Source organism: Symphodus melops (assembly GCF_947650265.1).
Source record: "Symphodus melops genome assembly, chromosome: 3".
NCBI lineage: Eukaryota > Metazoa > Chordata > Actinopteri > Labriformes > Labridae > Symphodus > Symphodus melops.
This window is the reverse complement of record NC_136693.1, coordinates 5705000-5729565: the sequence shown is the minus strand read 5'-3', so window position 1 is coordinate 5729565 and position 24566 is coordinate 5705000. Positions and strand designations below refer to the sequence as shown.

At 40.9% G+C, this 24566-nt stretch overlaps 2 protein-coding genes across 8 annotated transcripts in view; both read left to right on the top strand.

The window, feature by feature from the left end:
- Positions 1 to 17065, top strand: part of myo9aa (myosin IXAa) — a 100640-nt gene extending 83575 nt beyond the window's left edge. For 2 of the 7 annotated variants that reach the window (XM_079339536.1, XM_079339534.1), the window contains 24 exons: positions 307 to 429; positions 1452 to 1601; positions 2732 to 3051; positions 3483 to 5237; positions 5405 to 5504; positions 6193 to 6408; positions 7359 to 7456; positions 7593 to 7723; positions 7993 to 8213; positions 8460 to 8576; positions 8724 to 8912; positions 9134 to 9184; positions 9411 to 9522; positions 10632 to 10693; positions 10888 to 11080; positions 11450 to 11578; positions 11736 to 11841; positions 11942 to 12073; positions 12794 to 12917; positions 13106 to 13153; positions 14074 to 14094; positions 14327 to 14535; positions 14681 to 14823; positions 15461 to 17065. In XM_079339536.1, coding sequence (XP_079195662.1) covers positions 307 to 429; positions 1452 to 1601; positions 2732 to 3051; positions 3483 to 5237; positions 5405 to 5504; positions 6193 to 6408; positions 7359 to 7456; positions 7593 to 7723; positions 7993 to 8213; positions 8460 to 8576; positions 8724 to 8912; positions 9134 to 9184; positions 9411 to 9522; positions 10632 to 10693; positions 10888 to 11080; positions 11450 to 11578; positions 11736 to 11841; positions 11942 to 12073; positions 12794 to 12917; positions 13106 to 13153; positions 14074 to 14094; positions 14327 to 14535; positions 14681 to 14823; positions 15461 to 15927 — 5217 coding nt within the window. In that variant the 3' untranslated portion in view covers positions 15928 to 17065. The remainder of the gene's footprint in view (positions 1 to 306; positions 430 to 1451; positions 1602 to 2731; positions 3052 to 3482; positions 5238 to 5404; positions 5505 to 6192; positions 6409 to 7358; positions 7457 to 7592; positions 7724 to 7992; positions 8214 to 8459; positions 8577 to 8723; positions 8913 to 9133; positions 9185 to 9410; positions 9523 to 10631; positions 10694 to 10887; positions 11081 to 11449; positions 11579 to 11735; positions 11842 to 11941; positions 12074 to 12793; positions 12918 to 13105; positions 13154 to 14073; positions 14095 to 14326; positions 14536 to 14680; positions 14824 to 15460) is intronic. The other 5 variants (XM_079339539.1, XM_079339538.1, XM_079339535.1 and 2 more) reach the window with 4 other exon arrangements.
- Positions 17066 to 18461: 1396 nt separating this feature from the next.
- On the top strand, positions 18462 to 24513 carry scamp2l (secretory carrier membrane protein 2, like). Its single transcript, XM_079339267.1, has 9 exons — positions 18462 to 18670; positions 19425 to 19496; positions 19601 to 19687; positions 20127 to 20253; positions 20359 to 20487; positions 20829 to 20988; positions 21153 to 21254; positions 21849 to 21966; positions 22737 to 24513. The coding sequence occupies exons 1-9, from the start codon at positions 18614 to 18616 to the stop codon at positions 22890 to 22892; spliced, it is 1008 nt and encodes a 335-aa protein (XP_079195393.1). The 5' UTR covers positions 18462 to 18613; the 3' UTR covers positions 22893 to 24513.
- The last annotated feature ends 53 nt before the right edge of the window (positions 24514 to 24566 follow it).

Sequence of the window (24566 nt, the reverse complement as noted above, 5' to 3'; positions counted from 1 at the left end):
ATGTACCAGTGCACTCACACTAACCACCGCACCACCAGCACCCTTAGTTTTATTTCATATATATTTACAAATATTCGAGTTAGGTCATAGGATTTTTATTTGTTATCAAATAAAGGACTGAAGCCACCTGAAGTGCAAACGTTCAACCTTTCAGTGGGCTTTGGGGACCATCGAGTCAAATGTTTTCATGTTTGTGATTTTCTATATTTTTACTGAACTAATGTTTGACGATGAGACACAACGCTGAGAATCACTGCTATGTGGGGTTTTCCTTACTAACACCTGATCTCCTTGCTTTCTTGACAGGACTTTGTTCATCACTTCAGTGTGCTGCTCCCAGAGAGCACCAGGGCCACCAGAGAGGACATCCAAGAGTGTCTGGACCAGCTCGACCTGCAACCAGATGGGTACCAAGTGGGAAAGACAATGGTAAGAGCCCGGTTTTCTACTTTGTTCTCGACAGCTCTTAAAAAATCAACTGAGGAACAAATACAGTGGGACACTGTTTTTAAGGTGGCCCATCCCTCTCCTCTAACATCTACTTCATGTTTTCATCATAATAATAATAATAATAATAATAATACATTTAATTTGAAGCGCCTTTCAGGTCACTCAAGGGCAATACATGAAAATACACATTACACAATCATGACACGTGGAGGCTAAAGGCTGAGCTTTGTTCAACTCTCAGAAGTTTCTATTTGCACCAAAACTATCACACAGAGTTGTAGGTTTGTGTGAGTTTATCAAATAGCTTGTTCTGGACATTTCTAAGACAAAGTGAGATATGTTTAGTTATGTGAAATGCAGAAAATGAAATGGTATAACAAAAAAAATCATGTTTACAGCTATATTATCAAGAATGTAATTCAATAAATTTTATAAATTCACAATCTATGGTTCAGAAGTTAGATGAAATGTTTCAGCATCACAGTGCTGAAGTGAACTGCTTCATTGTTTGGTGACACCAGTGAAAAATACTGTGCTGTATGTTATTATCTGTTTTATGTTCTACTATGTATTGCTTCATGCTGCCGCTTAAAGGAATCTGGGAAATGAAGTCCAAGACCCCTAAATGTATTTACTAAACATGTGTGGGGGTTTGAACTGACTTAAACTGTCTCACTTTATTAAACATGTGAATGACATTAAGTATAAATAGAGTAATGGACATGAGGAAAGGACCGTGTTGGACATAACCTCATATTACCTGAAGGAATCTTTCCTCGAGAGAAAAGAAGGATGTAATGAAGTCAGTGCCCCACTTTAGGTGTGTCTTCAGTATGAATGAGGCATGATGGAGGGGTCCATGCCTTCAGGATGCTGTCTATGTAATTAGAGGATCATACCTGACATTCTTGTGACAGTATATTCAGCTAGCGTGGGTGTGTGTATATATCTGCGAGTGGTCAGTCAACTCTGCTCTTCATGAAGTGTGACTCTTCCCTCAGGTGTTTCTGCGGGAGGCTGAGCGCCAGCAGCTGCAGGCCTTACTGCACACAGAAGTTCTCAGACGTATCGTCACGCTGCAGCGGCGCTTCAGAGCCCGGCTGGAGAGGAAGCAGTTTGTCAGAATGAGAGATGCCGCACTCTGCATCCAGGTACAGTGGATTATTTTTTCATCATCACAGCTCTTTGTAAGCTTTCCTCTGTGCGCCTTAAAGAGAGAGAGAGCAATAATTCAGTGTTAGTTTTGGGTGTGGTTGTAAGGTTTGAAAAATACTAGATGAGAAAAATATGTATAATATCAATATCAGGATTCTGAGTGGACATTTTATTCATTTAAGGTGTTCCTGCTCATCATAAAAAGGACACTTCAAAAGAAAATGAGATTCCTTTTCGACTCTCCTGAATCACAAAGTGCCTCATGGGATGTTTTTTAGTCTGTCAGAGGAAGAATTCCTGTTCTCAACTGAGCAGCGAGAGATCTCACACTTCTTGATATATATATTCTTTTTTTTTCTTCACTTTGCATTCTGTAACATAATTGTACTTGATTTGAATATATATGTCTGTAATTTTGGTTTAAACAAGATGTCGTTTGACCATTACTCTTCAAATCCAGTAATTTCACAGTCCATGGTAAATGCAAACATGCTGCTTCTAATCCTACTAAGTCACTTCAAATCAATGCAGTGTTAGCTTACCTTAAATTATTTCTATTTTTTGGAGGGAAGGGGGCCTTTTTATTCCTTTATTGTAGAGACAGACTGATAGAGTCAGAAATCAGGGAGAGAGAGAGTGGGAGCAGATTCAAACACGGGGCGCTCGCCTGGAGGACCGCAGCCCCGTACATGGGGTGTGTTAACCAACCACAATCACACCAGCGCCTCTCTTTATTTATTTGTTTGAATAAAATGTATAACGTGTTATTACTCCAATGTTCAGTCTGATGAAAAGATCAGCATTGGTTTGAATATAATAGTTATTTTATTTCAGCACTTGCTGCAGATTTCTAGCAGACAATGAACTGACTTTAAACTCACTGAACTGTAAATAAGCTTTATAATAAAGTTTAAATCAGCTTCTTTCTTAAAGGCGTGTCAGTCTTGTTGGGATTTAATATTTTTTCATTCCTAAACAAAGACATTTAAATGATGAAGACAATGGTGAAGACATTTGGACTCCTTGTGTCTGAAGCCAGTGAACGTGAACAAAGGTTCTGATGTAAAGGACATTAAGGATCAAAACGGCTTGAGAATAATACATCGTTTCCATTATCTCCATACAGAAATGGTGGCACTCATACCGGCCCATGGAAGAAGAGGAAGATGAGGAGGAGGATTTCGATCCTTCTGTTCAGCAGCGGGCAGCGACATGTCTGCAGACTCACTGGCGAGGTTACAGAGAGCGTCAGAGGATCAGGCTGTGGAGGGAGGCGGCTGTGGTGCTGCAGAGAGCGTGGAGGTTATGGCTCTCCAGACGTTGCTCAGCGGCTCTGGTTATTCAGACGGCCTGGCGCTGTCATCAGGCCAGAGAAGCATACCTGTGTCTGTATGGAGCTGTAGTACAGCTGCAGGCTAACAGCAGAGGCTACCTCACGAGGCAGAGGTAAAACCACACAATATGACCCTTTACTTTAGAAAAGCAAAGTATGGATGAGTTGAGTATAACAAAAGAAAACAACACTGCATTCTATTAAAGCTTTATGCTCCAAAAATAGCTTTCAAGAATGCATTATTTTTCTTAATCTGGTGGAAAAAAAGCAGATTAATCTTTGTGCTCAGCTCCTGCACTGTATTAAGTCATTGTTCAGACTGCTTATAGACCAGAGCGTGCAATGACGCAAGCAGTCCACCTCAAAGCTGTAACAATTAGCTGAGCTGCTGAGAGCGAGAACTAAATCAGACTCGAGATTCAGTGAAAACTTCAGGCACACATTTTTCATTATGAACTCGACCTGTTTAGAATACAGTATCTTGATGAGAGCTGGAGTTCATTCACATCATGGAAAGTTGTAATCCTGCCTTTTCTTTTGACAGCTTCAAAAAACTAAGAGATCAAAGACTGAAGGAGATGAAGGAGCATGAGGAGAAAGTGCTTCAGAATGGCCAGGTGAGTCTCTCTCCAGAGGAAGAGGAGGAGAGAATCATGGGAATGGATCTCAGCACATGGGAGGATCCTTCTTACCAGCAGCGGGAAAGGAGCCTCAAAATCGTCAGTAGCCAGGAGGGGGCACAAAAGGAGGAAGGAGAAGAAAGACAGCATGCTAAGACGACGGAGAGCATCTCTCAAGTGGAAACTGAAGCGATCCAGACGTCAGGTGTGGTGGTACGAGAGAGGTCCAGGACCATAGACGAGCCCAGCCAGAAGACCACCCGTGCCAAGCGAGAGAGCCGACGGATGAGGGAGCTGGAGCAGGCCAAGTTCAGCCTGGAGCTCCTCAAAGTGCGGGCGACAAGCGGTGGTCCGTCGTCGCCAACTGAGGAGAGGCGCTGGTCTGTGGAGCTGATGCCCTCTGTGACCCCGCCCTTATGCTCACCCCAGGGAACGCCCGACAGCCAGAGCTCCAAAGGAAGCTTTGAGCTTCTCAGCATGGAAGACGAGGCTCCAAAGGCTGTCGAGGAGGTGACCGACAGCGAGGACGCCTTCTCGCCTCCGCCTTCATTTGCTCCCGATCCAGAGCTTCCTGTAGAGGTGTTTTCAACAAGCCCAAAGCCTGCCGAACCAAACAGGACAGAGGTGTCTGATGCTGTGGCTCGAGCAGGTAGTGAAGGCCAGAAAAAAATAGATCAGACAGCCCCATTTGTGCCCACGAGTCCGCCCAAAAACGAGAACTACCTTCCTACCTTTTACGTCCCTGCTAGTGAGGGCAACACAGCCGTCTCTGTCCATCCTGCAGAAAAAGATCAACCAACCCGGGAGGCAGCCATTTCAACAACCACCACCACCACGACTGTTATCAAGCCTGTCAAAGAAAGGAAAGAATCAACAAGAAGACCAGTGGTGGTGGTCATCAGTATGCAGAAAGAAACCCCACTAAGTGAGGAGCTGAGTGATATCATCCGTCCCCCTGTGGAGGTTCGAGATTCTGCAGCTCAGACCGGGGATTTAACGCCATCCCCACAGAAACCAGGACCAGCTCCTGCGCCTCAAAGCCCCGTCCATGCTCCTAGAGCTGCCCCACAGGCCGACCCGATTATCATCGAGAAGCTGGTGCGACTGAACGAGGAGAAGGAGGTGCGACAGCGAAATCAGCAGCAGCAGAACGAGAAGGAGATGATGGAGCAGATCAGGAAGCAGAAAGAAGCGCTGGAGCGTCAGCGATTGGTCTTCGCTCAGTACGAGAGAGACATGTTTGAGAAACAGAGAGGAGAAGCTCTGAACAAGATCCAGCAGAGTCGACAGGGTGGACAAGATGCTGGTAGAACCGCGACATCTGGAAAGCCACTCAGACCCAGTTCGCTGCTGATAGAGAGGACGGCAGGAGTCACTCCTCACGCCAGAACGCAATCTAGCTCCACGCCCCCATTAGTCCACTCTCCTCCAGGTGTAGACATCCAGGGCCAGACGCCCCGCCCACAGCTGCCTCCACCACCAGCATCAGCTCCCAGAGAGAGACGCAGGCCTACAACCGAGGGCTGGGCACCCAAACTCACCCTGGAGACCAAAGATGGAGGAACCAGGGTCCGAACATCGGTGAAGAAGCCCGCAAGTAATCAAAGCACGGCAGTCAATATGAAAGAGAAACCAGGCAACATCTTCTTCTCCCCAAAAGACAACGTCACGTTTACAAAGTGAGTAGTGAATTTGTTGATGTTTTTTTTTTTTTTTTTTTTGAATAAAGTTTCCCCCTTACTCTATACTTACTTACTCTATATTTTGACACTCTGATTTGAGCTCTTTTTGAAGATTCGTATTAATAAGAACGTTGTCTTTTGTTTTTCCCTTTTTTGTCCCTCAGGTTTGACGCTGATGCTGTTCCAAAAGAAACACCTGCAACCGCGCCACGAGAGAGTCCCACTCCGGCACCAAAACCTTCTAAAGGATCAAAACCTCGGGATGTGAGTCATCACACTCAGTTCTTTTTTTGTGAAAACAAGACATGAAGCATGTGTTTGTGGCCTTGCTTTTGTGCCTTTAATTTGTTGTGAACATACACTGTATGGAAGAAATATACATAGCTCCAAAAGTAATGCTAATCCACAGGACGTAGACCTGCATTTTCACTAATGGCCAGCAGGGGGCAACTGCCCGAGTTACAAAAACGGTCTGATTTGAATCTGAGAAAATAACCCTACCTTGACTTGATTTGTAACCTCTGTAGTCAATCTACTAATGAGTTTTACAAACAGGTTCCTTTTCCAAATCATGCTCTTGTTAATAATATTGTAGATGGTAACACATGGTATGCTTAAAGCTTGGTTACCCTGCAGTTCACATGTTGCTACCTGGTGTCCTTTCTATCAGACGAGAGGTGTATCATTGCACACCCTAGACTCTTGTCTGAATGTATGTGCAATTCAGGTTAAACAATGATCATTATTATCGTTCTTTCAACGACAACGGCATTAAAGTGGCTACTCTTACTTCTTTCACACAGTCTATTGTCCTGTAAATGACTAATAATCATCCAAACGTTCATTTGAAACGAAACAACTGACACACATGAGGAGGAACAAAATGTCTACAGGTTTTGAAAAACACTTTTTTAAATATCATCATGCTGTTATCACTTTTAACAAACTTTAGGTTGGCAGAGTGGGCCAAAAAAAGAAAGCCAGAATGGCTCGGACCCGCTCCGACTTCCTCACCCGCGTCCCAATCACCTCAGTGGGGGGCGATACAGACGAGGAAGACAATGACGCCGACAGCCCCATCAGCCCCCGTCATTACTCTCTGCCGCTCTCCAAACAGAACTCCACTGATGCGGGCTTAGGAGAGTTCTGTTTCAGTGACTCAGACATGGTAACAGGCGCCAACGAAGCTGCCAGTCCTCCTCTCTATGTTCCTGAATGTGACTTCTCTTTGACACGTCTAACCCTTCAGCAGAGAGGAGCACACGTCTGACTCAAACTGAGCTTCAAAACTTAACGCACTGTCACTTCTCATGAGGGTGGAAGACATTTCAAAGTATTTCAAGGCAGGTTTTTCAAAGACATTTTGAAACACCTTCTGAAATGGTGATTGATGATAGAACCAAAACACATTTTTTCAAAAAGACTTTCAATTTCATGTGTTGACATGAACTTCAGACGGTCAACCAAACATATACCTGATAGTTGATTGGTTGCACGATCACTTTAGAGATCATTGTCAACAGAGACGGTTCATTTCACGTCACACATCCTGATAAATGCATGACAAAGTTTTGGAATGTGTTTCCTCGTGAGATATTAATCCTTTAACTATGTTTCTCTTCTAACACACTTCTCTTTATCTAACAGTTCAAACAGTGACTATTCTGCTTGACTAATCCCTCCTTATCTACTAACAATACTTGCATGTTAATTTCACTATATTTTCTCTTGTAGGAGTAACACTGCTCAGAAACCAAATGTACTAAATCCTTGGAATGGATATCAGTCACTTTTTAACGAACTGTTTCTTTCTTTTAACTGCTGTCGTCCTGCATAAACATATTATCCCATGCTTAAAAAGTCTAGTTTGTTTAATGTGTTATTGTAAGTTAACCTATTATCACTGTTAAATAGTTGTGATTAAACTAAAGACCATACAGTACATCGCTGTTATTGAACAACATATTGTGCTGCTGCAGTGATGTGATGCTGCCATCTACTGGTCTGAACTTGACCTCAGATATAAACAAACCAGACCACATGAAAGTGCACAGTCGGGAGGCTTTTCTTCAGTTCAGCCATGACTTTACCATTTTATTGTACCTCATGTTGTTTCAGCCTGCGAGCACTGAGGAGTTAAAGAAACTCAACAAAGTCATGTCATCGGGAGACTTGGGCAAATCTGACTCAATGCGCAAGAATTCGCAGGATGGGAGGTTTGTTTTATCCTAAACCTTATTTCACTTAAGCCTTAATCTCCATAGAATTTAATACGTATTGTTTTTCACTTAAATGTTGAACATTTTGAAGACAGCTTTCTTCCAACTCAGAGTCTTCTTTTTTTCTGATCAGGGTTCGTGGTAAGATGCGTTTCTGGGGAAAGACCAAGTACGCAGATAAAAAGACATCCAGAGAGAAGCTGATCTGTGGGGCTGATTCAGTGGATGCAGAGTATGGAGATACGGGACCACTGCTGGGAGACGGTGTGTTATTCAACACAGTGGTTGCAGATGCATCTTTTTGTTCAGTAAAATGGTCCAAAAAAAGCCAATCACAATTTCAAAGAATTCAAAGTGATGTTTTCAGTTTTCTATTTTGGCTCCAAACAGTTCAAACCTGAAAGACTCTTTATTTGCTGTCATTTATCACAAAGATAAGAACACAAGCTAACATTTTCAAAGCTTGAATCAGCATATTGATGTTTCTGCTTAGAAAATGTCTGAAATGATATGGATTGTCTTCCTCTGTGCAGGTCAGGAAAACATGTCGCCCCCCTGCAGTCCTGACCTGACGCTGGATCGAGGGTTCAGGGAACTGAAGGAGAACAAGGAGCCGTCCCCTAAGGTGAAGCGAAGGCGCAGCGTAAAGATTAGCAGCGTGGCTCTGGAGCCGGCTCAGTGGCAGAACGACTCGCTGCAGATCCTCACCTGCACCAACGACTACAGGAGCATGAACGACTTCCTAATGAAGAAGGTACGGCCACACATCCTCTCTGCTGCTCTCTTTATGAAGGGATTCATTCTCACCTTTTACCCCCTCTTCAAGCCTGGAGGAGAAGAACCAGAGCTCGACAGGAGGAGGCCCTGCCCCTTGTCCGACTGACAGCACTCCTCCTCTGGCTTCATTCTCACCTTTTCCCCCTTGGCATGCTCTCTTTATATTAATCATATCACTTGTTTTTCAACCTTTAAATATAACAATTTTGGTGTTATATTTCAGATCAACGACTTGGACACAGAGGACAGTAAGAAGGACACCATGGTGGATGTTGTCTTTAAAAAGGCTTTGAAGGAGTTCCGTCTCAACATTTTCAACTCTTACTCGACTGCACTCGCCGTAAGTGCTGCAAACTGCTTTTACACTGAGAAGACATTCTTTAAAATCATACTGATACGCAAAATGTCGGCCTTGTATAAGAGTATATTATATTTAAGGAGATAATGCACACCTCTTATAATCCTGTCTTGTCTTGTTTCTCCTTAGATGGATGATGGTAAGAGTATCCGCTACAAAGACCTGTACGCTCTGTTCGAGCAGATCTTGGAGAAGACTATGCGACAGGAGCAGAGGGACTGGAGAGAGTCTCCTGTCAAAGTGTGGGTCAACACCTTTAAAGTTTTCCTGGATGAGTTCATGACAGAGTACAAGCCTCTGGACAGCATGCTCAGCAAGGTAAAGACAGCTTTGGGATAAACGTGAAGCAATACAAGTCAGCTGTTGAATGTAGCTCAATAAAGAGTTTCATTTTGTCACGTGGACGTGGAAAGGTTTCCTTAAAGTGACTTTACAAACGTACACTTCTGTGCACAGCATTTATACATAATGCTTCCAAATATAATACATTAATTTTTAAACATATCTGCTCATCACTTTTTGTGTTTTTCTTACTGCAGCAGGCTCCAAAACCTGAACGCAAGAAGCGGAGGAAAAAGGACACAGACATTGTAAGTCATTCATCCTCATGACTACAATGAAATATAAACTTTTTCCTGGAACGGCAAACCCTTCTACACCTTAATTTATGCTCTTTGGAATAACATGATATAAATACATCAGTGACCTGAATAGAAAAGCTTTTAAAAAAAAGGAAAGAAAGGAACGCAGACATGAGTGGTAAAGAAAAAATTCAGGTGAACTCTAAATGAACCTGTGCTCTGCTGCCCCCTGCAGGTGGAGGAGCATAACGGCCACATCTTCAAGTCCACCCAGTACAGCATCCCCACATACTGTGAATACTGCCAGTCACTCATCTGGATGATGGACCGGGCCTGTGTGTGCAAATGTGAGTTGTGTGTTTTTAAAGAATGGCAGCAGAAATCCAGCAGAGCTTCAGAATCACTGAATCATACACACACGAGTTATTGAAATGTCTTTTGACATAACAAAGTTTTCACTATGGGTTCATCTGTGTATCAGAAAGTGTTTTTATTTGAAGGTCCATCCTCTTTTTGTAAATGTGAGATCCCAGGAAAGCCTTGAAGGAGTTTCTTCAAACTTGGCACAGATGTCTAATCAGCTTAAGGTGCTTCGATTCTGATGGTGAAAGTCAAGGTCTCTGTGACCTTACAGAGCAGGGTTTTTATTCATACAGAAGTCATGGAAACAATTTCTAACAGTTCATCAACTTTACTGACACTTCACTGAAAACCACACATTTTAACTCCAAAAACAAAAGTTGGGGATTGGGACATTTATTAGCATTTGGTGGTGAACTGAAAGGGTGTCTGAATCATGAATGCGCTTTCTCTCCATTTCTCTGGCTCTCTCTCTCTCTCTCTCTCTCTCTCTCTCGCTCTCTCTACCTTATTTCTGACTCTATCCACTGTTCCATCTCTTAAAAAAAGGCATACAAATCCTTGCGCATAGACAACCACACTGGTGTGCACCAAACAGTTGACTCTGTCACCTTTGGCTCTTGGTCGTCATGATCACTTCTTTAGGAATTGATCAATCAGCTAACTAATAAAATAATCAACAGCTAATCATAAATCCCATTCCTTCTACATATGTGTGGGATGTAGAAGCATAAACATCAAACATTGTTGACTTTATCTTTATGCAATCATTCACTTGAGCTTATACACAAACGCGAAGTGTTCAGTCCAGCCTGACAGAGCGTGACCCGCCCTCTCCCCTCTAATCAGATTGTTTTCAACTGGACTCATGGGGTTTGCTGCTCACTTCCTGCGGACATTTCTCCACACAGCTTGTGCTTTATATTCACACAGGATGTTTTTTTCACGCCAGCCGATGTTGCTATGGTCTCTCGATATCTCACGATAACTTTTTGTTCTTGTTTTGTTCATACTGTTCACTGAATAATGAGGAGGCACTGTCTCTCTGTGGATAATGGAAATGACCTGTTTGATTTCTCTGGCTGTGTTCATCCAGTGTGTCGCTACGCCTGCCACAGAAAGTGCTGCCAGAAGACGACCAACAAATGCAGTAAGAAGGTGAGTCGGCCATATTGTGTGCCCAGTCAATAACATCCCATGACATTAATTGTGTGACTGTGAGTCCATGTACTGTAGCTAGTGTTACATTTCCAAAACGTATAAACTTGTAGTGATAGATTTTGACGTATACGATACAGGCTGTGAGCTTGTTTCTGTGTTTTAACAAAGTTTTGTCTTCTTTCATGAAACAGTTTGATCCAGAACTTTCCTCCAGGCAGTTTGGTGTTGAAGTTTCTCGTCTGACTAACGATGAGAGGACCGTGCCGTTAGTAGTAGAGAAGCTTATAAACTACATAGAGATGCATGGCCTCTACACTGAAGGAATATACAGAAAATCAGGATCCGCCAACAAAATCAAAGAGCTCAAGCTTGGACTTGACACAGGTAATTATTGAATTTGAAGAACAGATGAATGATGATACCTAATGGAATTAAAGCATAGTAAACATAGCGGTGGCCAACTTTATATCATCCACTTTTTGTTCTCACTCTTAAGCCTTCCTTTTCTGATTTTTTTGTTGTCGCCATCTTGATTTTGTGGAACTAGAAGAGAATATATGTGGACGACATGTATATGTATTGCTATGCTAGGCTACTATGATGGTTATCCATCAATCACAATGTGCCACATAACCGAAGCATGTCCTGATTCATTGTGTTTTTAATCTAAATAGTACCAACATTTAGGAACAATTCTGTAGTGCTTATTTGCAGTTAAATGGGATTAATAAGTATTCTGTTTTAAACACACAGACGTGGACAGCACGAATCTTGATGACTACAACATCCATGTTATTGGAAGTGTTTTCAAGCAATGGCTGAGAGAGCTGCCTAATCCTCTGATGACGTTTGAGCTGTATGAGGAGTTCATACGTGTTATGGGTAAGTGGTCAGCAAATTATCCAATTCTGTTGTGTTTGTTTGAGGGCATCACACTGGATTTTCTGTCCCGGATTGTAATACAGCACAAAGAACAACAGAAGATACATTATGTGCTCTATCATACGTGGTGATTTGTCTTGTGGAAATGTCTCTCCAGGTCTGCGGGATAAAAAAGAAACCATCCGAGCTGTATATTCAATTATTGACCAGCTAAGCAGAACTCACCTGAACACTCTAGAACGCCTCATATTTCACCTCGTCAGGTAATAAAAAGTCTCAATGTAATCTCAGAGTGCGCTTTAGATGTTAAACCGCTTTATTTGCTCGCTGACAGAATACTTATACTGTATGTGTGCTCATCAGGATCGCCTTGCAAGAGGACACAAATCGCATGTCAGCAAATGCCTTGGCTATAGTTTTTGCTCCGTGTATTCTGCGCTGCCCGGACACCATCGATCCACTGCAGAGCGTCCAGGACATCAGCAAGACTACAGCGTAAGGATCTATTTTATGTCTATGAAATGAATTATTGCATGTAAGTTGGGATTCACATGATAAGGAGGGAAAAACATTTGATTTAAATTAATGTGTGTCATGTGGAGACAAGGAACAAAGGGCTTTCATAGTGATCAAAATCTAATTTATTAACATTTATATGGGCAGTGAGAGCACAGACTTCTCAATGTTTTGATAGAGAAGAAGAGAAAATGTAAAACGAAGGAAAAACTTAGATGTCTAAGTCAAGTGAAGGCTTCCTCAAATTGATTATCATTGTCGAGGAAAATGTCACCGCCAAAGGCAGTATTATTTCTATGAAATGTAAAGTTTAATTCGGTTTAATGATTAGATAAGAACTTTAAACAAACCCCTTAAACATTCATTTTTAAAGTTTCATCAGTAACTTTATACATGTTCCGACTCTCTTTTGGATTTGTAAAAGCTTTTGACTATTAATTTTTCAGTATATTTTTTATTCTCATTTTTTTGTCAATCAGTTCTTTTGTTGGTTCATTTCCGTTTGTGTTCAAAATAAAATCTTTAAAATAAGTCAAAAGGGGGTATTGACAGACGAAAATCACTCAGTTCGTATCTCTACTTTCACTCAACGGTGTTTCAGAAGTATTGATTCTTTCAGTTACTCATCGTTTTGCTTTGACGTGAAGTTGTGCACTAAGTCAAGTCCCTCTGACATCGTTTGTTTCTATCCCTCCTCAGGTGTGTAGAACTTATAATCTGTGAACAGATGAATAAATACAAAGTGCGACTAAAGGACATCAGCAGCCTGGAGTTTGCTGAGAATAAAGCCAAGTGCAGACTGACACTGATTAGACGATCAATGGTAAGACCACATAGTGTGACTATGACTTACCCTTACCACCTGTTATTAGATAAGTGTCGTAATAACCACTGATTCATTGCTAAATCTACCTGACTGAACTAACTCCTTCAGTTCTTCACCTTCCCCTTACTGAGCTGTTTGTCTCCTCTCCATATTCTTCCACCTAACCTGTCCTTTCCTTTACTCAGAAACCCGCACTTATAGCTGTTAGATTTTTGAGCATAGCGCGCACTATGGTATGTATACACAAACCATGGATTGCAACCCCAAACCATCATCCACTGGTGATGTTGCTGTTGTTGTTGTAGCGATCACTGCTCGGTCTCACCTTTTTAAAAAAAAAAAGATATCCATCTTCTCCATCCCTTAAAGCATGAGTCACTATTTCACTTAGTCTCTATATTTTGTTTCTGTTATATTTCCATGTGTATGTGTAAGTCTGTATTTTATATATCTTTGATAATTCACTTTAGAAAATGATGTAATGTATGTATGAAGTACGGGACACTCAAAGTAAACAATTTCATCCTCTGCTGTTACTTAAAATATGTATGTGTTGTATTTAACAAACATTTCCTGTGTAGATTTAACTATATGGTCTGGCAAAATAGTCTGCAGTTGTGGTCTGATATCAATTATTAGTATTACGTTCATTTTTTCCAGTATACACAAGATATGATACTTTTTACAGAATATATGCAAAAAAAAAACTAGGGCCCAACCGATGTGGAGTTTTAGGGGCCGATACCGATATTAATGTTTGGTAGGGAAAGAAAATGTCATAACGATATATATGCTTGTCACTCAACTTGAAATTAACTGAGCATTTATGCCCATCACTGCTTGACATTCTAACTACTTGTTGTTATACATATAGCACCCTCTGCTGGTGAGAGGCTGGTGAGAGAATTGAACAATGAAACTCAAATCAAATGCTTTTTGACTGGTGACTAAATCTAGTGATATCAGCTCATATTCAGGATCAAAGGAGATAATTTCCGTAGTACTGACAGTAAATGCTCCACTGCAGGAATAACCAGCTTTAAGGCAGGAAATCAGATGACAGACATTAAATATTAGATTAAACAACTGACCTTTATGACTTTCATGGCATTACTGATTCCTCTTCTTTTTGCTTCTCACTTTGTCTTTAAAGCAGCCAAATGCAGCCAAAAAGGTGATGTTTGTGTTGTATTGTCCTGTATTTATGTTGTGGTTTAGTGTTGCAGTATTGTGCTAACCTTGGCTTGTCATTTCATGTGGATCAGTCACTGCCCGTGCAAGTGAAGTGAATAAGTGGTGAAATGATCTGTGATTGTTTGGTGCTGGTGAACTTCTTTGTAATGAGGCACACGTGATAAATTTACATCACGGAGAAGATAACATCTGCCCTTTTATTTGTCTCCCAGGGAAAAGGACACGTACAGCGACTCAGCTACCACACACCCTCGCCTCCAGTTAGTGCCCGGCTGCCGTTTGTGCCTGACGCCGTGATAACAGAAAGTGATGGCGAAGAAAGAGCCGACTCTTTACCAGAGATCTCTGAGCATGAGCAGGCAGCCATGCAGCAGGAAGAGAGAGTGTTGACTGAGCAAATTGAGAGCCTGCAGAAAGAGAAGTAAAAACTGTTAATGGAGTTTTAACTTTTATAAAAAAAAAACTTTATAAGTATTATAAATATATGTTAAAAGTTTGCACATAATAAGCTTGTGTGTTGTGTGCTCAGTTGATGTTGCTAATTCCCATATTGTTTGCCTCTGCAGAGAGGAACTGACTTTTGAGATGCTGGCTCTGGAGCCAAGAGCTTCAGATGATGAGACCTTGGAGTCGGAGGCGTCTATCGGTACAGCTGACAGCTCTGAAAACCTCAACGTGGATTCTGAGGGAACCATTTCAGACTTCTCTGGTAAGACATCAGGCAGGACAGCCAGACTCACCTTCAGAGGTGGCAAAAGTATTCTCACTTATCTCTCAAGCAGTAGTATAAATACTTGTATAAAAAAGCAGAAGTTTTCACTAAAGTAATAGTGAAGAATTAGGGGGTCTGAAATGTACAATCTAAAATAATATCATCAGCTGAACCACAAGTCAAATGTTGGAGGTTTTTAAACCTAACCATTCTGTATGACTCTGATGGATTATTTATAAATCATTATAACTGCTTATAGATGATGTTAGTGTAGTGTTAATATCCAAAGGAGTTTACCTTTTTTCTGCTCTATTTTTGGTTGAAGTTGGTAAAAGTTCGGTTGAGATGGCCACAAGAATGCAAAAAAAGAAAAAAAATCTGACAATTCCCATTAAACTTGTAAGGACCAAAAAAGTACAAATATTGGTATTATATATAGTGTTAAATTAGAAGGGGTAAATGTAAAAGTTGTCAGACATTTACAAGTAAAGGTATCTGTGAACTGTACTTAAGTACAGTAGCTTAGTATTTATACCACATAACTTCCCAACTCACCTCACAAGTGCTTTCTGTTTAAGGCTGAAGAGATGAAAGACACCCTATAATCTCGACATGATTTGGCTTTCCCTTTCAGAGAGAGGTCCAATGGTGACTTCCCCCTGGCCTCGGAGATCTGACATACAGAGCCCCCGACGACGTGCTCTCCGCCGTCAGCCTGATTCTGTGGACTCGGTGGATTCATGCTCCAGTGTTTCCTCCTACTCCTCTTCGTCACACTTTCAGCCAACGTCCTCTGCCGCAGGCCGACGCTTTCGTTTTAACAACAAGTCTCCCTCAGGTTCAGCCCAGGCTCTCAATACTTCTCAAGCCTCCCAATCCGACAGCACAGACATGAGCCCGACAGGAGATCAGGAAGTGTCATATGATGATGTGCCCCAGTTTATTAGCAGAGGCACCTTCAATGCAGAGAGGGGTAAACAGAAACTTAGGGGGGCCAAGCATTCAACCAGGAGGCACTCCAGAGAAGGTGAAGGGCGCGGCAGAGACCCTTCAGACCTACCACAGCAAATTTTGTATGGCAACAATGAATTTATGGTATGAAGGACACTGGGACACAGAAGCACTCCCTTTTTTAACTCCGTGGCAGGATATAAGCTTTCAATGGGAGGTAACGCAATGGTGACTGATCTCCACTCTTCAAAGCATTTTGCTTCGCCTTTCTTTGTTGGAAGTCTGCAAAGAAGTCTCCCCAAGTGCCGTGTACACTGTTCCTGAGGGGGTTGTTTTATAGAGGGACATAACTTAATGGAAGGGCTCCTCTTCTGTGGACTAAACTGCCAACCATGCTCTCACAGTGCCTTGGCTGCTTTTTACCTAGCGCCAAGAGGAGATGCATTGAGCAGGAGGACAGAGAAAAGGGAATGTTGGAATATGCCGAGGACCACTTAGCATCAGGGAAAGTTACAGAGCTGGTAAGCTAAGGCAGTGTATTACAGAAGATGAGATGAAATCAGGCAACATCCAGCGTCATTGATGTTGCAGTGAACTTTAAGCTCAATATTATTAGCTGCTTTATGAGTTTACAGTTCAAAACAATCAGTGTAAGCAGTGGTTTCTCTGTTATTACAAAAATATTTTCCCCTTATTTAATGAATTTTAATGTCACAGAAATTCTTTATAGCATATAATATACAGGTATAAATACTGTACAAAGCCGGAACACCAGCCTGCGCTGGGTAGTTGAAGTCAAATATTTATCTTTTTTTTTTCTTCTCGAGTATAATGGACAGATATGTACGGATTTGGGTAGTGGATGATTTATGTGCGTGCGTGTGCATGTGCTGAGCGCTCATGTTCGACTGTGTGTATGCGTGAAAAAGAGAAAACCACTCCATATGTTTTAAATTTTTGTGCTGCTTTTTTTCCCCCTTACAAGGGAAATACCGCCATCAAAGGGACCAAGTCAGCTGGTTTGTATTCCAGCCAAGGGGATCCCAGCTCTGTAAAGAATGTTAAATGTGTATTATAAACCCCTGCATTCACTGCTTAACAGCCATACAACAAATGTCATGTACAGATCATATGTACAGTGTAGGGGATAAATGCCATTCTGTTTTTGAACTCTATTGTTACCCCTCCACTCCAAAACAGACCCCACCTCCTGTTTCAAAAGTGTTTGCTGAATAGCAACCAAACAAGAATATAAAAACAGTCTGACTTTTGTCTTTATTATTGAGAATGTGTTGTGTTTTTGTCCTTTTAAAAATCTTTATTTCCATTGTTGAAGTACTCGTACTGAGCAAATCGTATTCATGTTTAAATCAGAACTTTACATTTTGACCTTTTATGTTCATAAGCTGTGTAGTGTACTTTCCTTTTGGGTCTGACAAGGAACAAAGAGAGCGACGGCTGATATGCTACCATGCATTCAATATGATAGGCCCTCATACCAATATAATTACCAATGAACAAAACTCCTCACCATACGAATGTGAAACCATTTAGCCTTTGAAAGATCATATAAAGACATTATTTCTCTTAGAGGGGGAAGCAATATGAAGATAAATCTTGTAAGCAATTTAAGATTAATACTTGGCACACACAATGGTTGTGCACTTTGAACTCACTGCAATTGATGTTAACTACTCGAAGCAAACAGATATTGTCTGACTCTTCTCACTACTCACTCTCATTGTTTGACTTTCTTTTCGATTTGAGGGAAATTTACACTATTATATTTTTAGGACACATTTCACACTCACATAGGTCTGAATCACACATGTGCACAAACAGAACCTGTGGACATGCATTGGTGGAGAGATGTCAGAGAGGGGCTGCTTTGGGACGCTGGGAGCGCACCAGAGCATTGTTGGGATGCGGTGCCTTGCTCAAGGGGACCTCAGCAGTGCTCGAGAAGTGCCCTGATACCTCTCCAGCTACCAGAGCAATTAATTTTTGGTCCGCACCAGCAACCCTCCGGTTCCCAACTCAAGTCCATACGGACTGAGCTACAAAATCTGAATATCAAGAAACAGAAATTGTCCATTGCAATTCCATATAAAGAACACAACAGCTACAAAAACACATTTTTAATGTAGCCCAAACTTTGTGGGTAGATTTTCCTTCACATTTAAAAATTGTTTTATTCCCTTTCAATATCAACCTTAGTCGTTGAAATGCAAGCACTTCAATTTTCACTCTTTGTTTTTGTTTTGTTTATTAATTTAACCTTTATTAAACCATCTATCTAACAATATGTAGGCTCCTAATGTGTGGGCCTCTGATAAAAGATGTAATTTTAGTCTTATTTGTAACAATGAGTTATATTATTTTGCTGTTTTTCAAAGAGAACATTTGATGGCTATATATGACATTCAAATGTTCCGAGGAACTTTTTCGTTATCCTTTTACCATTTCCCAGAATTCCGACAACACCCAAAAGCATCTTAAAGCCACTGGACACCAGACTAAACTTTTACAAAGATCTCATTTTACATGCCATGTATGTCGACGACAACCATGGGTCCTATTTCGAAAAAAAAAAATTTGTTTAATTTCTGTCACGAGAATTGCAAAATGGCAAACAATTTACGTTACTCTTCAAATAAAGGTAAACTAACTTAATTGATAACGACTGACTCGGGGACATCCCCCCTGACGAACGCCACGACTGACGCATGCGCAGAGGCCCTGTGTGTCACAGCAGAAGCAGTGAGGAGGAGCAGCCGCAGACAGGGACACGAGAATTGTCGTTGTTTATTTCACACAAGACAAACTTTTCTGTACAATGTCGGAATTTGATAGCAACCCCTTTGCGGACCCTGTTGACGTTAATCCCTTCCAGGTGAGTGAGTTGGTTTGTTTACACGTCTTTTAGCAGCGTTTTTGTCTAAATTGCAGACTGAAAGAGATATGCTGAAACAAAAACCTGTTTGGTTGGTTGCTGGGTTTGGCCCGGTTTGGCTTGAGTATTTCCTGGCCAAGAATCGTCACTATAATGTCTCATGACACGTTGTAGGTTTTGTGTAGGTCTTTTATCAAGCTTTTGTGTAAAACTGTCTGTTATAACACATTACTTATGAGTAGGCTGCTAATTCACCTGCGCAGGTGTGCAAAACAGGTGTCTGCTAATAACACTGAGCAATCAACCGACTTTGATTATAAACACGCCATTGATAAATACGGGTTTATTTATTATATATACCCACAGACATAAATAATGATGCACTTTGTGTCATCAAAAGAGTTGGTGTGTTTTATGTTTATTAATTAAATCCCTGTATTATTGTGTAATGCTGGGTTAAAAGTTCTTGTAAGACACAAAGTGATTTAAAAGTTACAGACGATGGAGACAATTGCAGTGTTACATGTTTTTTCTTATATTATATTTAAAGGGTCACACCTAATAATTGTTGTTTCAAATGTGCCCTTGTGTCAGGGATCTATTAATAGTTTATTTGATGTGAAATAACAAAACATGTAAGTAGACTTCTATTACTGGCCTAGTTTGCACTCTCTCGGGCACAATATATGCTGACACAAATCATTAATGAGTCATTATTACATCCGAGGTCATTAATCTGTTCAATGTTTTCCAGGATGACTCCATCACACAAGCCACCAGTGGAGCCACGACAAATGTTGGGGAGTTCAACCCATTTGTTGCTGATGTGGGTAGTACCTCTGCTTTTACGCTAGCTGTGAATGTGATGAAGTGTCCTTGAATCGTATTGAGGTAATCTCTTGAAAGTTAAAAATCATATCTTTTACCAAGGGAACCAATTCTGGTCAGACAATCCCCATCGCTGCTGCCTCCTCACAACCTGCCGTCCTTCAGGCCTCGACGGATCAGAGTGCACAAGTGAGTCTGACATATGTGACATTACGGTTTTATGGTTTTTTGAAGGTTTTTATTCCTTTCATTCAGAGGACATTGGATTGAGTAGGATATCAGGGAGAGAGAGAGAGTGCCACGGATTGGATTTGAACCCAGGCTGTCCCCTTGGAGGATTATACTGTCATATTTATTTATTGTACTGATTGAGAGCCCCCTGGCTGCAGTCTACACACTGTGCCTTAAATAGTGAGAGTTAATGGTTACAACAACAAGGATAATGCAGTTTTCTCAGGATGTTCTGTCTTGCACAGCTGAAAAAGGTCTGGGAATAGATTTAAGGTTCTCAGTTGTGAAGCTCATTGATTTCAAATCAGAACTCCTCTCAGATGGAACATGCAGCAGGGAGCTGTAGTGATGATAGTGAACACAGTGGTCAGATTGCAGATCTTCCATCTCCCTCCAGGCAAACGCAGCTGCTGGCCAGGCTAACCTAATCAAACAGCAGGAGGAGCTGGAGAGGAAAGCAGCCGATCTGGAGCGGAGAGAGCAGGAGCTGCAGAGCAGGAATGGAGGCAGAACGAGCACTGGTGGTAAGAAGTTGAACTTGTCTTTCATTATACATCTTGATGTTATTAAAAAAAAGAACTGAGGACTACAGTTGCACTGTTAAACCAGATGTTGTTCTTGTCTGTCAGAAAAAGAGAACAACTGGCCTCCTCTACCCAGGATCTTCCCTGTGAAGCCGTGCTTCCATCAGGACTTTGAGCAGGACATCCCAGAGGAATACCGCAGGATCTGCAAGAGAATGTACTACCTCTGGATGTGTACGTCCCCACGCAAGCAGTTTTTTTCCTCCATACAAATGGTTTTATCTAAACATGTCTATACATGTGTATGTTACATTTGACTACAGTATTTCTCATGGTAGATGTCAACAATTTGGCAAAAGTGGATTTGTTTATTCAGCTGTACAGTATATCCTTAAAAAGCAGTCCATATTATTTTCAGTCACACATAATGAATTATGGATTTCAACAACAAATTTCTCCACACTTAGCAACAGCCTCCTGTTGGCTTATTAGAAGAAGAAAAAAAGTTTAGCTGTGAAAGGAATGATGATGTATTCGTCCTTTACGGTTGATGTCTTCTTTTGTTGTCTCTGAAGTTCACGGTGCCACCCTCTTCCTCAACGTGCTGGCCTGTCTAGCTTACTTCACTGTAGACGCTACGTATGGTGTTGACTTTGGTCTCTCCATCCTCTGGTTCATCCTCTTCACCCCTGTGTCCTTCATCTGCTGGTACAGGCCCGTATACAAGGCCTTCAGGTACACCGCTGATGAACTATTCTCTAAATTAACTACAGCACTGGTAGAAATGTTTGGCTTGCTTTGTTTTAGTTCTTATTGATGCTTTTACACGATATGAAGTCCCTACGGGATAAAAAGGTTATATATCAACAACTTGTTTTTTGTGTTATTTCCCTCACTAGGTCAGACAGCTCCTTCAGCTTCTTCTTCTTCTTTTTTGTCTTTTTTTTCCAAGTGGCTGTGTACATCATTCAGACTGTAGGGATCCCCAGATGGGGAAACAGGTCAGTGAAAACTTTTTTTTTTTTTTTTGTACATTTATTTATGTGAAAGAGTAGTGCAAAGAGTCAGCAATCAGGGAGAAAGAGAATGGCCCCGGGTTGCATTCAAACTCCTGACATTGCATGGACAACCACAGCCTCCGTATATTAGGCGTTCACACTAATTAACCTTTTTAACTGAATTGATCATCTACATGTTTGTGAAATTCCAATGGTGTTGTCAAAATGCATGAGATAGTCACTCATTGCTAACAATCAGTCTCTTATTTTCTTCAGCATTAAATGTTGGTTTTGTGTGTGTGTCTGTGTCTTCTTGGCGTGTTTCTCCTCGCTGGCTTCTCTTTGACAGATTCCTGCTGCTTTAACTTGTCTGGGTTGCGGCTTTGTAAGTGTGGGACTTTTCCCTTTTGAGGCTCTTTTCTATACCATGTAATAAGTATTAAGCCTTTAGTTTCCATCCTTTACTTTTTCAAACTCTTCATAATCCCTTTTCTCTGGGTAGGATACTGTTTGAATCACACTATTATAATGCCTGTGTGCTGTTATTTACACACACTCACTGTTAATTGTTGTTGTTTGTGTATCTCTTGTCAACAGTGGATGGATTACAGCCATCAGCATGATCCGTGTAAACTTGGCTGTGGCTGTGGTCATGATGGTCGTGGCTGGTTTCTTCACTGTAAACGCTATCCTGGCTGTAATCCTACTAAAAATGGTATGTTTGTCTTTAAATGCTAATATTGAGATTTTAAACGGTCTCTGCATAATTGCACAATTCTTAGGCCTGTGTCCACTTAGAGTTTTTTTCCAGGCAGAAAAAGTTTGCTCAAAAGTGCAAGCTTAAAGTGTGTGTGCACTGAAGAAAAAAGCTCTGCTCATCTGTCCTGTCTCTATGAGAACAGTCTGTTGACGATGGCAGCTGTATGACCAACAATGCTCTGTTGCTTTTTAGTGGATGTTTTATGTTTGAAATAAATTACTTAACATTAAATGGAAATCATCATCTTTTCTTTGAAATGAATGCAACAGTTCATGGCAAAGACAGACGATTTTTACAACTCACCATATGACCATGTTGCAATCTGGTCAAATTCTTAAAGAAAACAAACAAATCAAAATCAGTACTTGTTACCATGGGTTGACTGTCAGTAAAGTATGTTGTCTCTCAACTGGAAGGTCGAGGGTTCGATCTCCTGCTTCGTCGGCAGTGTATCTATGTGATTAGTTACTTTTGATGGCCACTTTACATAGCAACCTGTGCTCAGAGCCTGTGGCCTGCGGTGTAAAAGCGCTTTCAATTGTCAGAAGACTAGAAAAGTGCTAAACAAGCTCAACTCCATTAACCATTACAGAAATGGACCATTTCTTTGTTTCTTCTAACCATATCCCCCTGACTTTCAGACAAAACAAGACCAGAACAATTGGCCTAAAGTTAACACAATGAATATTCCTGTCTATGCCCTAATCTGTCACTTATGCCTTCAGGTCCACTCCAAGTACAGAAGGACAGGGGCCAGCTTCACCAAGGCCCAGCAGGAGTTCTCCAGCGGAGTCCTGACCAACAGACACGTTCAGACTGCAGCAACCAGCGCTGCCAGCTCTGCTGCTCAGGGAGCCTTTGGCAGGAACATGGAAAATTAGACTGTTTTCCACTTCCTCAGTGCCTCAGGCTAGTCTCTGCTCAGACCATCATACCAGGGAGCCATAAACCAACATAGTTCTATTCGTTTGGGGGATTGGAGGGTAACTGATTATTAATGAACAGAGCCAGAAAACAAGTTAGGAAGAATGTAATTCTTCTCTCCATAAGATCATCAATGTGATGCGTGATGTGGTGTTGTAAATGTGTTAGTTGTCAGTGTATAATTTTACAACCCTGATCAGTACACAGAATATTATTTTGTGCTGAAATACAATTCTGGAAAATGTAGGATTCAGACAAACTGACGGTAAATATAATTCACAGAAGGAGAGAAATTTGGCAAAATTAGACAACTATATTCTGTATCATACCAAGGATGTAAATGTGTGAAATCCTATTGTGCACTCAGCAAAAGAGATGAGGATTAGTAAAAAAAAAAAAAAAAAAAAAATGCATTTTATCAATGATTTCAAGTTGAGAAGGCCAGCAAAGCGTGATCTCATTTTCGTGATAAGACTTTTCTATCATGTGGAGATTGACATGTCGAAAGTAACACTGCAGGCATGTCTTAAAATACTGGACATGAGATTGTTTTATAATGAACAAATGATAATGTTTGTTTCTATGTTTGTCCCCACAGCAGCATGAAGATTGTTACACAGTTACTTGTCTGTCAGATTGTTATGGGTCTTTTCTTCTTCTGCCTTTTTGACATTTGAACTCCTACAGTACACTTTATACAACCAAGTTCAGATGCTTTATAGTGACTTCCTTTACAGGTTGTATGCCCTGTAAAGTGAGACACATCATGTTACATGTTGAACACAGTTGAACACAGTTGAACACAGTTGCTGTTTTCATTTAGCTTTTGTGTGGAGTACTGTATAGACTGAGATGCTGATTAATGATGGTGAAGGGATAAAGGTTTTTTTTTCTTTTTATTGTTAAAGTCTGCAAACTGATTAAGATGAAGTGAGGTCAATAGCTCATCTGAGGGCAAATGAAGAAAAATTGGGAAAGCACGTTTTATGTCATTGTTAATTTATGTTGACTTTCTAAGAATACCATTGTGTTTCTATGGATCCTGCTGTAACAAAAGGACCAAGTTGCTGAGATAGTATGGAGTATGTATTTACAAAAAATGATAATGAGCAGAAAGAACACTTTATACATCTGTCAAATATTCATCATTTTGGCTTTGTATTGTTAGTAATTACACTGCAGACAAAGTCAAGTGTTACTGGATAGTTGAAGATAGTTTATATTTTCCAGCTAGACCTACATGTTTGTAGGTATTAGTATTTTCATGTTTTTATTTGTAAATGTATATGCTGTCCTTTTCTAATCCTTAGTCACTGTAACAATCTTTCTTTAGGTGTACCTCAGTGCCTTTAAGCAAGCATAGTCTTTTGATTTTTGAGTGGGGATTGACGCTCAAGGCTGTCGGTTGTAAATGTTTTGTCTCATTTTCTTTTGTCTTTATAGAAGATAGTTTTATGGTGAATTTCCCTGTGATCAAAGTGTATTGAGGTTTGTTGTACATAATGGTATTTAAAACATTTACTGGTCATAATTAGGTTCTAAGTCTTAACATTTAATAAAGAATGGTTTCTCTTTTTATTTAAGATCTTATTGAAAAGTATTGCATAGTCCTACCACATAAAGATGGTTTT

Bases quoted from the DNA above. Each gene is read 5' to 3' on its own strand.
- scamp2l (XM_079339267.1), top strand. From the start codon at position 18,614: ATGTCGGAATTTGATAGCAACCCCTTTGCGGACCCTGTTGACGTTAAT. The intron at 20,254-20,358 runs GTAAGAAGTTGA...CTTGTCTGTCAG, and splicing joins AGGCAGAACGAGCACTGGTG to AAAAAGAGAACAACTGGCCT. The intron at 21,255-21,848 runs GTCAGTGAAAAC...TCTTGTCAACAG, and splicing joins ATCCCCAGATGGGGAAACAG to TGGATGGATTACAGCCATCA.